The 13349-nt window shown below is 35.1% G+C and overlaps 1 protein-coding gene across 5 annotated transcripts in view; it reads left to right on the top strand.

Moving 5' to 3' along the window:
• SPAST (spastin) overlaps positions 1 to 13029 on the top strand; it is a 37397-nt gene extending 24368 nt beyond the window's left edge. For all 5 annotated transcript variants that reach the window (XM_062572104.1, XM_062572103.1, XM_062572105.1 and 2 more), the window contains 8 exons: positions 353 to 428; positions 1001 to 1092; positions 2847 to 2926; positions 4154 to 4196; positions 4844 to 4923; positions 7970 to 8040; positions 10348 to 10388; positions 11861 to 13029. In XM_062572104.1, coding sequence (XP_062428088.1) covers positions 353 to 428; positions 1001 to 1092; positions 2847 to 2926; positions 4154 to 4196; positions 4844 to 4923; positions 7970 to 8040; positions 10348 to 10388; positions 11861 to 11983 — 606 coding nt within the window. In that variant the 3' untranslated portion in view covers positions 11984 to 13029. The remainder of the gene's footprint in view (positions 1 to 352; positions 429 to 1000; positions 1093 to 2846; positions 2927 to 4153; positions 4197 to 4843; positions 4924 to 7969; positions 8041 to 10347; positions 10389 to 11860) is intronic.
• Positions 13030 to 13349: the final 320 nt, after the last annotated feature.

Here is a 13349-nt window from a genome sequence, read left to right as displayed (position 1 = left end):
TATATGCACATGTATATGTATGCATATATACACACAGATTATATATACATACACACACATATATATACACATATACATATATATACATACACACACACACACATATGTATATATAAAAGCACCAAACTGTTCTTAAGTTCAAACTGCAATCACTAGTAAAGTCATAATGTTACCTTTGAGACTAAAATAATGCTGCCCTTTGTTAAACTGAACTGGTGGTAATCTGAGAGTGTAAGGATGGATTGAGTATTATTGTTTGTAAGCAATTCTTTCTGCATGTCCTTATGTTAGCTCTCTTGTAATAAACTATTTCAAAAAAAATCCGCACAAAAACAATTTGTTGTTGTCTTAGGTGGGTGAAGGGGAGAAACTGGTACGTGCTCTATTTGCAGTAGCCAGAGAACTTCAACCTTCTATAATTTTTATAGGTAAGACTTTAAATGCTGTTGGTTTCCTGTGTATTTTCCTAAATGTTTAGACATTCTTAGAGTCAGGTAAACTTTTTCAGATAATTCTGCAGTCCAGAGCAAGAAAGGTGTCTCAGTAATAACTGGCAGACTAATCAGTAGTCCCACATAGACAGTGTGTTAGATTTCTGTTCTGAGTTGGTGTTAATAACCAGAAGAAATGCCCTCAAAAACACATACGCTATACTACCTTTCCAGAGTCAGTCCACTTCTATATTAAACTTGAAACATGAAAATGGGTTTTGCTTGTCCTGAATGCAGTATATTATCCAATAGGATTTTTTTTCTCTTATCTAGAGAGAAAAAATCTTATCTCTTATTGGTAATATATATTTAAAGGACAACACATGGTAGCATGAGAAATCTATTTGGAAAACTGTAGAGACTTTTTAACTTTACCAGGATCTGTCCGTCTCCTGGGGAACGAAGATTTGAGCTCTCTTGGTGAGGTCTTGTATTAACTTAGTAACTTAGGCAAATATGAGGACTTTAATCTTGCAAGCCTAACTAAGATTTGTTTGTTTGTTTTTTAGATGAAGTTGATAGCCTTTTGTGTGAAAGAAGAGAGGGTGAGCATGATGCCAGTAGACGTCTAAAAACGGAGTTTTTAATAGAATTTGATGGTGTAAGTATCTAGTCTTGGGTATTGTTTAATTTAGCCGAATTGGCTAATGTAGTGGGTGCCAGTACAAGCTGCAAATGAAGCACAAATAATATTTGGCTGTTCAGGCTTAGCACTTTTTTTTCCCCCTTTGATTGATATTTCCAAAATACTATAGTTAACAGATGAAAAATGAACAGCAATAAAGCTATTTGTCAGTCTAGAGTGAAAGGTTGCAACCAGTAATTTGGAGATGAGCTGAAATGGTGAGTTGAAAGACTGCTTGGGTAAAGAAGATAAAGGATACAAATATAAATAATAAAGGAGCTGTGAAGAAAAAGTGATCCCACAGGGCAAGGGGGACACTTGTGGAATGGTCAGAATTAAATCCTTGTTTGCAGCGGCACATTTTGAAGTGCATATCTTTACTCTGGCAAGGCAAAAGAACATTAGATGCCTTTTCATAATATCTTTTTTTATTGAGGGAGAGCTCTCAAAAGCATACACTTTGTCAAGGAATAATGTGAAACCTGAGGGAGGAGGATTTCAAACAGACTAGTTCTGACTGCTGGTTTACACAGCTCTGATGCACAGGAAGGATTCATTTCTGTTAGTATGCATCTTATTGAGCTTTTTTATTTTTTTTCCTCCTCCTTTTTATCCTAACCCAAAGATGCAGAATAAAAAAAAGAATATTATAACACACGTGTAATACCCAGGTAAAAGAACTGGGTGTTTGGGTTTCATGGTTGTGTGGTAGGAGAAGAAATGAAAATCAGAATGTTTTTCTGTCAGATAGTACTGTTGCTTGTGAAATTGTTACTCCATTAGCACAGTGATGGAGCAAGAGTAGTAAGGTACAGAAGATGATGACCATATGCAAAGATTGTGAGAAAATTGTCCAGAGTGGGATGGATCAGGATGGATAATGCCAACATGATAATGATGTGCAGAAATAAGTCGTATCCTTTTTCCTCTTCTCTCCAGTTTTCTATAAAAGGAATAGGAGAAAATTAGACATAGTAAGTTAGAACACTGAAAATCAAGATATATCTATATTATACAGTTCTTCTGTGGAACAGAATTGCTGCCTTAGTGTGTCTGAAGATTTAGCAAGTCCATGAGGGCCTGACACCAGATGAATGATGAAAAGTCTCTGATACCTTCATGTTTTCTCTGCAGTTCAGAAGCTGTAAACTTTCATAATCTTGAATATAAACCAAGTCTTGCAATTGAGTGAATTGAGGACAAAAATCTGTGCCTGTATACTACTGAATAACTACTCATTTTGATTGCTAGCTTTTGGTAAGACCTATATTAGAGAGATGTCTGATGTGATTTAGTGGTTCCGGTTGTGCCTTAGCCCAGAGTTTTCTTTTGCTTATTCTTTGTAGGCCTCAAAACAGTGTTAGGTGTTAAAACCCACAACAAAAAGTATCTTGCATTTTTTTTTAAATGCAACTATTTCTGGATGACAAAGCTTTTGAGTGCTTTTGCATTTTTTTTTCCTCCAACACTGCAAAGTATAATTGCAGAGCAATATTTGTGCTCTTGCAAGACTTTTCAAGGAACATAACTGGACATCAAGTATCTGGGGGTAGGCGGAAGGAAGTAAATATGTGTTGTAGACTTTTTATTAATTGGTAATTAAAAAGCATAACAAATGTGAGCTTTTTACAGTAAGATTCTAGCAGTGCACTGAAAGTATGGCAAGTCTTTAACTGATTTTGCTGCGTTACTGCTTGATATAAACCAAAAGCTGTCCTCTTACATTATAGGTGCAGTCTTCTGGAGAGGACAGAATACTAGTGATGGGAGCAACCAACAGGCCACAGGAGCTTGATGATGCTGTTCTCAGGTATCAAAATGTCTCTTCCGTAGTTTGAATACAAGAATATGATGTTTATTATGAACAACAGGTTTTGATGCTTGGTTATTTTAAAATTTGGGCTATTTGGCAAAAGTTAGCAATGTTAAATTTAACTTCGCAAAGAGGTGCCACTCTCGTCCTTTGAGGTTCCTGTGGACAAGCATGATGGCCTTGGAATTGTCTGAAACAGTAGTGCCTGGTGAGACCAGGTCAACACTTCATAATCCTTTTATCTTATGTATTGCTGCTTTTATTATTTGAATCTTAATGGCAGGCTAAAGGAAGAAGTTTGACCAATTAAATCTAGTAATACTTCTCTCTGAATATTGGACTTGTGCAGTTACATGCATGCAGTGGCATTATTATGTACACTTGTGGCATATTTGCCTTTAGGCCTTCTTTGCAATGAGTTCCCATACTTGCTTCTTTCTTCATTCTTCATTGAGGAATATAGGCATGTCAACTTTGAACAAATAAAAATTGTTAATGATTCTAAAGACTTTTTTTTTTTTTTTTTTTTTTTTTTTTTTGTGCAGTGAAGAGGTGCTTCATTTTGTTGCTGATAGTCAGGAAAGATATTTGTGCCTTTGAAAGATTTTTCTATCTGGAGTTTCATGACACTGTTAAGAGTAAGGTGTCACTAGTGGCTCATGCATTTTGGTTTTTAAATACAAATATGATGTTGTTCCCTAGAATTCGATAAAAGTGAATTTTTAACATATTTATCAAACCAAACATTGTGTCTCTATGGACTACAGAAATGTGTTAGCTTGACCACAGGTAGTCCTCTCTAGAAAAGCCTTAGCTGTTCTAATGGGTAGAAAAGTATAACCACATAATACAATTACTTAATGCAAGTACAGATAATGAGAAGGTTTATCACGTACACTTTAGACTCCAATGTTATCTGACTTGGGCTCCTGAGAAGAGGAAACAGTAGCCAACAGCAGCCTCAGCTGCTTCTCGTTTTCCACTGTAACGGGATTAGTAAGAGTAATGTCTATAATTCGTGTAATTTTGTACTTAATATTTACTGTGAACACAGTTAATTTTATTGCTACTAATCCATGTTGTATCCAGTTCATATGCCTCATCTAATGGCGAGAGGCCACAATGCAGAAGTTCTTTTCTAAGACCATTCTAAGATTTATTTGGTCCTTTTTTTCCTAATCATTTCTGACTGATAATCTTTTTTTTTTTTTTCTTTTTTTTAAGACGATTCACCAAACGGGTGTATGTATCTTTACCAAATGAGGAAGTAAGTATTGGTTTGCATGCATTTTCTTCAATTCAAGATCAATTTTGTAAAATATAATAAATGATATTTTATAGACTATGCTTAACTTACCCTAGTGGATGATTATGGCTAACAATCTGATGAATGAAGTGCTGACCCAGCTTGACCATATACACTGTGCTTTAATTGCCATGATTGTCTTAAGCTGTTACATTTTGATGTGCTTACTAGGAGTAAATCTAGCAGCCACTTCGTATTTCTTGGTTAGTGAGGAATTGCTTATACACCAGCAGGCACAGACAAGTCTGGAGTAGGGCTTGCAGGAGCAGGCTCAGCTGATTAGAGAGAATGTTTGTTGCAAAAGATGAATGTAGCTTTTTTAAAGTATTGTTCTTCAGCTGAACATCATATTAGGGCTTTGGATAAGGATTCTAGTGTGTTATTTAGTGCCTGTTTAGATCAAGGGTCCAACTAATTCTAATTGTTTTCAAATCTACTTCTTCCTCTCGAGATTATTATGTACAGTCTAATGATAAGCTTTATAGGCAAGTTTATACTAGAATGAGGCACAAAACCTAACCTGAAAAACAGGTAGTTCTGTTGTTACAACAGAAGTAGTCTAGCATAACAATGAGTTTTTCATTTGAGAAATGCATCTTGTTTTTCAGACAAGATTGATTTTGCTAAAAAATCTCCTAAGCAAGCAAGGAAGTCCACTGACCCAAAAAGAGCTGGCACAACTAGCTAGGTGAGTACTTTATAACTTTAGATGAGCATGTTCTTTTACTGCATGAATCAGACTATTTTATTAGTTCTGAATATAACTAATGTTAATCATCAGATAACAACAAAACTTACTGAGAATGAATTGCATATATTTTGGGAAGACATTAGAAGACATCAGAAAAATGCTTTTCTTTCAGGCCATATGAACACGTGGCTCCCATATACTTTTTATATAAATGTGTGGGTTTTTTTTTTTTTTTTTTTTTTTTTTTTTTTTTTTTGCCTTTTCCTCCTCTCCTGCCTAGGTCTATTGTTGAAAAGTGTTACTTGGTGCTTTCCTTTCTGAGGAGGAGGGAGTGAGATATTTTTCCCCACCCATGCCTCAGGCAAGCCAGCTCTCTTCCCTGATGCTAAAAGACAGTACCAGTTTTCCACTTGGCATATATTTTGAATAAGAAACATTTTTTTTCCTGCTTGTATAATGCTGGGGTGTTTTTTAAGGTATTACCAGCATAGACTGGAAAGCATTGGTTAACTTGGATTCTTTCCAATATCTTAATTAATATTTTATATTTGATTGGAAAAATACTGGTTAAATGCTTTTCCTGTTATGAAACTAAGTTGTTTTCTTTCCTTTATTGATACAATGCTACTGTGCATCATCCTCAGATTAAATACCTGCTTTTCCCACACAGCATTTGTCATGGGTGTGAAGGAAGCTAGACTAAAAATTAGATAAAGTGCCTAGGGCAGGAGGGAGTGAAGAAAACTGCATGTGCGATATCAAAAATGTTCCAGTGTCTGTAGTTCAGTCTCTTGTTCAATTTGTAGTGATACAGAAGTGAGTATACTGTTGGATGTGGCATTTGTCCATCTTTTCATGTTAGTAACGTTACAAAAGCTTGATGTGTAATCCAAATGAAGAAATCTTCTCTGTACTTGAAGAAGGCTAGCTCAGGCTGTATGTAGGCTGCTATAATAGCTAACTGAAGGAAAAAGACGGTGATTTGGATTCTAAATGCAGATTTATGCACCAAATTACAAGTGTAACTTAAGCACATCATTTTTAAAGAGTTTATCCAAAATACCAAGGTTGAGGTCACTTTTTCATCTGCCATCTTTCTTTTAGTTAGAGAGAGATTAGTGTTTAACATACTTTTTGTGAACTCTTCCCCCCACCCCCCAACTCTTTTCTAAAAACAATAATGGAATCAGTTATCTCCAAAAGACCAAGCAATGCATCTTTTGCTGTAGCCAGATACTGTTCTTCCACTTCTTGCAGATTTTGGAAGTATTTATTGGTGGCTTCTTGTTTCATTGGAGAGCTTTTTTAATATTAAAAGTATTTTATTGGTTAACTGGAAAATACATCTGAAAAAAAACTCCCACAGAGCAGGGGTCTTTGCTTTGATTTCTTTCTTGTGACTCTGAGAATTTGGATAATCTATGTCTGCCTGTCTGTCATATCATAAACAATAGATAACACAATTTATCTTGCTTTCAGTTTACTTACGGTGGTTTTTCATTTTCTTTCCTTTTTTTTAATCAATTGAACTTTGAATATACAAGTTACTGCCACTATCATTGCTGGATCCTCACATGTGGGATCCTAATCAGATCACTGACAAATTAAACAACCACTGTCACTATGAAAATTTAAATAATTCATAATAAAACTACCTATTCATTGAAGAACAGCTGGCTGAAACTAAACTCAGCTGAGGAGTTGCTGTTCAGGCACTCTGAAGAACTATCGTTTGCGATTTCTCATCATTGTTCTGGAAGCATACAGACACTGTCTGTCTGAATAGAATAAAGCTTTGTATTGTTACCTGATTTTGGTATAGGTCACAAACAGAAAAATAACTCAAACATGTCTGACATATGCACTTACCCACCCTCCAATTGATAGAACCCATTTTTTCTGAATAAGGACTTCCCCACTCTCATTTCATTTCCAAGTTGAAATATAACCATTCTTAATTGAAGCTAATGTCAAAAATGTTTAGACTTTTGCAGATTAGCACTGAGGCTGTGGCTCAGATTGTTGCAGCCATGTCAAGTCCCTCACCTTGTTCTTGGTTGTTAGCATCTCCAGTTTTAGGCTTTCATCTTAACTTTGGAATCATTTAGTGAGTCAGACCCAGCAGTGTTAGAGACCTGTTTTCCATGTGTAAGCTATAGACTGTTTCAGTACTCTGAAAATGCAGATTGGAAATCCTGAAAAGCTCACAGTTGATGAGAACCACACTCTGAAAAGCTTGGTAAGTGCTTTAAGAGCCTATCTGTTACCAGACTTTCAACACCATTTAAAAAAAAGCGTTATTTCTAGTGAACAGGCTTTTTTTATCTGTGGTGTAACCCACTAAGTGTTGCATCTTTTTCTTTTTTTTCTTTTTTCTTTTTTAGGTTTGTAGTTACTCTCTTAGATAAGTAGAATGTCGCACTCTACAGTGACTTTTCATAAATGGCACATTGTGAAACTATTATTTAATTTCAAAATCAGATAATCCTGTTCAGTTTGTAGTAATATTTGTACGTTTTCACTTTTTCTGGCTCCGGAGTCAACTAAAACTGCATGCTGTTTATTTTAGTCAGAAAACTGATCATATGATCTAATCATAGAAAGTGCACGTGGTATTCGATTCTAATTGTATTGATTGGATTGAAAGAATAAAGAACAGTTGAGTTTCCACTTTTACATTAACTTATGACAAATGATGACAAATGGTAGTGCCTTTTTATAATAGAAACAGTAGTATTGTTGAGACTAGGTTTTTATATACAGATCCTTGTTGGTTGGTATCTTTTTACCTTTCCTAGCTTATTAGGACTTGAACATTTTATTTAAATATAAATATCTGGAACAGATGTCTAAATATATATCACTTATGTCAAATACATTTCTGATGCTTAAAATTGCAAAATCACATATAAATGGTATTTCTTGTTGATTAAGTAACACTTTAATGCTGTTAAAGTGAAGAGACTTACAGCACTTTCTTTTTTTTTGCTTCCTTCCTTTCTTTTTTTTCTTTTCTTTTCGCCAATCCCTTCTCTTCACAAAGAATGACAGATGGATACTCTGGTAGTGATCTGACTGCATTAGCAAAAGATGCAGCACTGGGTCCCATTCGAGGTAAGCTGCACAGCTTTTATGTAACTTAGAAAAAAACTCACCACCCTTGATATTCAATGTATATTGTATTTTCCTGCATCTTTATAAGTCCTAAGCCTCTGAAATTAAGCTGTTAGCTTATATCTCCAAATGGTCTGTTCTTAATAGTATCTTGGATAAGCTATGTATATATATGTATATATATACACACATATATATGTATGTATAATTATACATATATTATACAAAATCCTTCAGCATTTCACAATGTGCCATTAAAAAGGCACTTCTTGTGTGCCTTAAAAGGAGGTAGAATGAACTGGTTTTCATTGATTTGTTTGCTTTTCTTCATTATTGCACCTATCCTAGGCTAAATTCAGTTCTGAGTTATTGTTTGAATAGCCATCTTTGACTGCATTATTTTCTTTATAAATTGGCCAGTTCTCTCTCAAGTCCAATGGAAGGAAGTACCAAAGCAGAAGTCATCTTCACCTTTTATTTATTTATTTATTTATTTATTTTGTTTCGGGGGAGGAGGCAGAGGGAGAAAGCGGTATAGTTTGAATGGCATGACTTCTTATTTTTAAAGCTGCTTAATACCAGACTGGGGAGTCAGGTAATAAGTAAAACACTATTTAAGTCATAATTATCTTTTTCTTCTTGTGACATTTCCAGCTTTCCAAAACAAGATTTTAACGTGAAGTGAGGGCTTCTTAAAAAAAAAAAAAAAAAACTCAAAGCTTTGTTCTGTTTCACTAGCTATTTAGCCTACGTTAGCCACATCTGAAAGAGCTGATATTATTGAGTGGGGATCAACAGAATGATTTTTGTGAAGAGATTGTGAAGACTTGATGCTTGTTTTTTTTATTTTCAGATATATTATCTTGACAGAAAGATACTACAGCATACTTTTGACAGCCTTTAATGTCACTGTATTACGTGTAAATCAGTTGTTGCAACCCTTTTAAAAGATTGAAGAGGAAGGAGAGGTGTGGATGTTGTGTGGTGTGTTTTTTTGTTTTTTTTTTTTTAAGGCAAAATCTTATAGAATGTCGTGGTTTTACCTGTGCACTGCATTCTTTGAAAGCAGATGGTTGTATGTTACTGTTTTACATACTTTCTTAAATAGCTACTTTTAGCTGTTGAGATAGTAAGGCACGTGTCCCAAGATCCTGCGTGAGAACTGGGAAACAGCACTGTGATAAATGGCTCTCACAAGAATCGGGTCTCCTGAAGACTTTGAAAATGTTTAGAGTGGCTGAATTAATAATGTATGCATTTAATTAGGCAGGCTTTGACAAATCATTTCACGTGCAAATCCATTTTGAAAAGAGCCTGTAAAATGTTGTGTGACCTCTTACTGCTTCTGTCTGTTTCTGGCTTCCATATAAACAAATTTTTTTCTAGCCTGTTCTTAGTATCATCCTTTCTGATACTTCCTAGACTTTTTTCTTGTACCCACAAAACGTCTGCTGGGATAGTGATGTGCTGATACTATATCACTATTACAACTGAAAATCTGATATGCTGGAAGGCACTGAAATGATTATGTTCTGTCAGTACTGCAATTGGCAAGATGCAAGTTTGTGTCCTGCCTGGTATTACTTCTGTATGTTTGACTGACACTTCTTCTCTGTTTCATTAAAGTGTGCAAGGTAGAAATCTGCATATTTTCGAGAAGAGTGGAGTTGTGGGTTCAGGAATAAAATGGTGGAGGGAAGCTGTTAGGCTTGGTTACTGTTCCCCCTCCTTCAGGAGGAAGGGAACAATTTCACTACTACTGTGTACGGTATCTGTGATGATGCATGATGCAGAGTGAGATCAGGCTGGCTGGGGAGCTGATAAATGACGAGGAAGGATAGAAAAATACCATGGACCTTTCCATGCTGGAGGCTTAAGTAATATGCACCATACCACATGATTATGTGAGAAGACTCTCACTAACTTGCCTTGAGGATTAGCAGTAATTAGCAGTAGGCAATATGTTAATCTTTCTTTTTGTACAGTCTTTCTTATTTTTTTATTATTATTATTTAATGATGCCACCTCCAGAAGCATTGAACCCACAAGTATAAAGTGGACCTCTTTGCTGGAGGAGAGAAAACAACTGTACTATAAGCAGAATGCCAGATGGATTATTTTGTGGTTTTTACAGAGGAGAGACTGAATGTAGATGGAATATGATAAGACAGAGAGGTGCAATTTTTAGCTGTGTCTTTTTCAGATTAGAGTTCCTTTTAACATTCTTCAGTTGTTGTGTTCAGTTGTAAAATTTTCTCATGAAGCTCACTGATCTTTCTTTTCTGCCTTTCTTTTTTTTTCTTACAGAACTAAAACCAGAACAGGTGAAGAATATGTCTGCCAGTGAGGTATACTGTTCTAGCGGTTGTATTTTTCCTGTTTGAGTAGGACACATGCACAGTAGAAAATTTCAAGGTCCCCTTTTCTTTAAGCACATATGAAATACCTAGTATAATTTTTTTTAATGTGTTAAACTCAGAAGGTAATTTATTCATTGATGAAAATTCTTTAAAAATCATGATCAAAGAGAAAAAGGTACATCTGAGATTGTGTAGCTTGTTGGTTATCAGGCTGTAAAGCATCCCTTCTGATAGCTGGGTCTCTACTGTCCTGTGTTTCAGTAGGCTTTGCAAACTTTTCCCTTAACAGATCAAGTTGCAGTTAAGTTTATCTGTTATGATGATGTCAGAGGCCTGGCTTTTATCTTAGTGTCATTCCTACCTAAACCTTCCCAGAAATATGTTAAAAGAGCGATTTTTTTTTCCTTATGTCTTCATGTAGAACAAAAGTCATCTTAGGGAGAACTTGCAAGGATTTTTAAAACAGATATGTTTGTGTATGTGTATTGTGTGTATGATAGATATCTATCTCAGTCATTCACATGGAACATCATAAAGTAGAAAAAAATACCTGAATTAAGTTCTTCACCACTAATCGCATCTTTAAATGTCAAAAGGAAGATATTAGTCCTTAATATAAAAGTTTCTGTCCAAATGTGTATACAGACCTCAGTTACGTAGGGAAAAATGAAGCAAAAAACTCCATTACTCTCTTGCCTTCTATGTTCAGCCTTGAATCATAGACTTATATTCAGCTGAAAGGATTTGGTGCAGGAAAACAAGAACATCTGTTACACTTTGTGAAAGCAAGTTTACCTCCAGTAGCCTATAAATGTTAGCCCCAAAGGAACACAGACTCTTCTCAGATTTTAATGTTGATGCTTCTTTACCAATAAAACTTGCTGTTCTCCGCACTGTGGATATTGAGAAGTGCCCAAAGACAAGATAGGAGTTACGGGAAATACTTGCTTGTGATCTTATTCTTAGCAAACAACTGAAAGGCAGAGTCTGAAGTCGGATATCAGGGTTACTCAGTATACTATATGCTGAATTCAGTTTGGAGTAAAGGAGCAGGAGGAAGTTCACTGCGTTACTTTCCTGGTGCATAGATATATGCCATAAACTTGTCAAAGTTTTATTATCCATATAGCTGGGGTGTATATGGAAATACTATAAACAATGCCCTGCTGTTTACTGGGACCAGTGCCCTCATAGGCACTGGCTTGCACCACCTAGTGGAAGGAAGCAATGACACCATTTCATGTGCTATTTTGTAGCAGGTGGAAGTTACCATTGCCAAGTGTGTTGGTTTACAATAAATAATCAGTACTAGTAGTGTTAAATTGCAAGAGACTCCCACATCAGACCAGATGAAGCACCTATCGAACATACTACTTTAGAAGTGAACGTTGAAGTAGTTCTTCAATAAACTGAAGTACATAAGCCACTTGTGATCCTGATGTCTTTCTCCCTTTGTCTAGATGAGGAATATCAAATTATCGGATTTCACTGAGTCTTTGAAGAAGATAAAGCGCAGTTTGAGCCCTCAGACTCTGGAAGCATACATTCGCTGGAACAAAGATTTTGGAGATACCACAGTGTGAAACACTATTTAAAGTGAGACAAAGTGCTGCCTAAAGAGCAATTAGTACTGACTACTGGAAAGCAGCCAGAGTTTACAGACTTTACAGATCTTTAAGTATCTGCACTAAAACTTGAGATTAAGGAAAAAAAAATACATAATGTGAAAAGCATTCATCAAGGCCTCCTTGCCATTTAGTCAGGATTTACACGCTGTAAGTAAGAGCACAATAAGACTTGGGATAAGATTCTTAGCAATCCGATCTTGGTTTGAAAAATAATTTCTGTATTTTGTTTGATCTAGAAAGCTCTGATGATATTAATCATTGGAAGACCTATTTCCTAAGTTGGGGAGTGGGGGGAGGTTGTTTTGTTTGTTTAATTTTGCCATGACACTGATGTCTGGCTTTCTGATGATTACTAACTTATAATTGGAATTTTGTAAACTTTCGTTCAGTTTTTGACTTTTTTATCCTTAATGTGCCAAATAATTTCCCTATGCAAAAACCAGCAGTATTGGGAGATTACTGTTATTAAAAGGTACAAAGCAGCTGGTCTGTTATTATTTGTCTTTTTGTTTAGTTGTAATGTGACAACATTGTTAACAGAACTTTTTTTTTTAAAAAAAAAGACCTTTGATAGCAGAACAGCAAGAGCCTGATAAAACCAGTTGAAAGGTTTTATAAAAAAGACTAAATAAAAAAAAGATATTCATTTATTGGCAGTATTTTCTCTTAATGCGTTTTGTAACTCTTCCATTGGTAGAATGTTAGCTTATGCTTATGGTGTATAACTTAAAGCCCAGCTGATGTTTGAGAGAGTAAGTGATGCTAATTGTCAAGTTTCAGAAATGAAGTGTTTAGACTCTGTATTTTGGTCTGTTTATGATAATTGAAAGTAAAATTTCCATTGTGTTCATTTTAATCTACATATGTGAACATTAAAATAAGAGGCTACATGTTTAATAACTGGCACATGTTAATGTTTTTATAGCTTTCATATGTTTGGGTTTATATATTAAAGTATGAAACAGACTCAGCTGATTTGCTTTTTTAAAAATAACTGCATCTGCATACAAATATTTTGAATTTTTATTATATAAATGAAAAGCTACTAAACACTGAAGTGATAGCCTTTAACTACTGTAATAAAGGGAAACATCTTTGCCTTTACTTCTTAAAGGCTGACATTTTGTTTACAAATTTTGCATAGATTTGGACATTGAGGAGCTGTTTGCAAGACAGAATAATAGTTCCTCATATTATAAAAGTTTTATTTTAAAAAAGGCAACTCTTTCACATTAGCAATATTACAAAGTTGCATATTGTTTGCAGTTCTTTTATGTAAATTGATTCATATATTTTGTTTGTGGTCTTAACAAAATTCTTA

The sequence above is a fragment of the Rhea pennata genome, chromosome 3, assembly GCF_028389875.1.
Source record: "Rhea pennata isolate bPtePen1 chromosome 3, bPtePen1.pri, whole genome shotgun sequence".
Lineage (NCBI taxonomy): Eukaryota > Metazoa > Chordata > Aves > Rheiformes > Rheidae > Rhea > Rhea pennata.
This window is presented reverse-complemented; position numbering and strand designations above follow the sequence as displayed.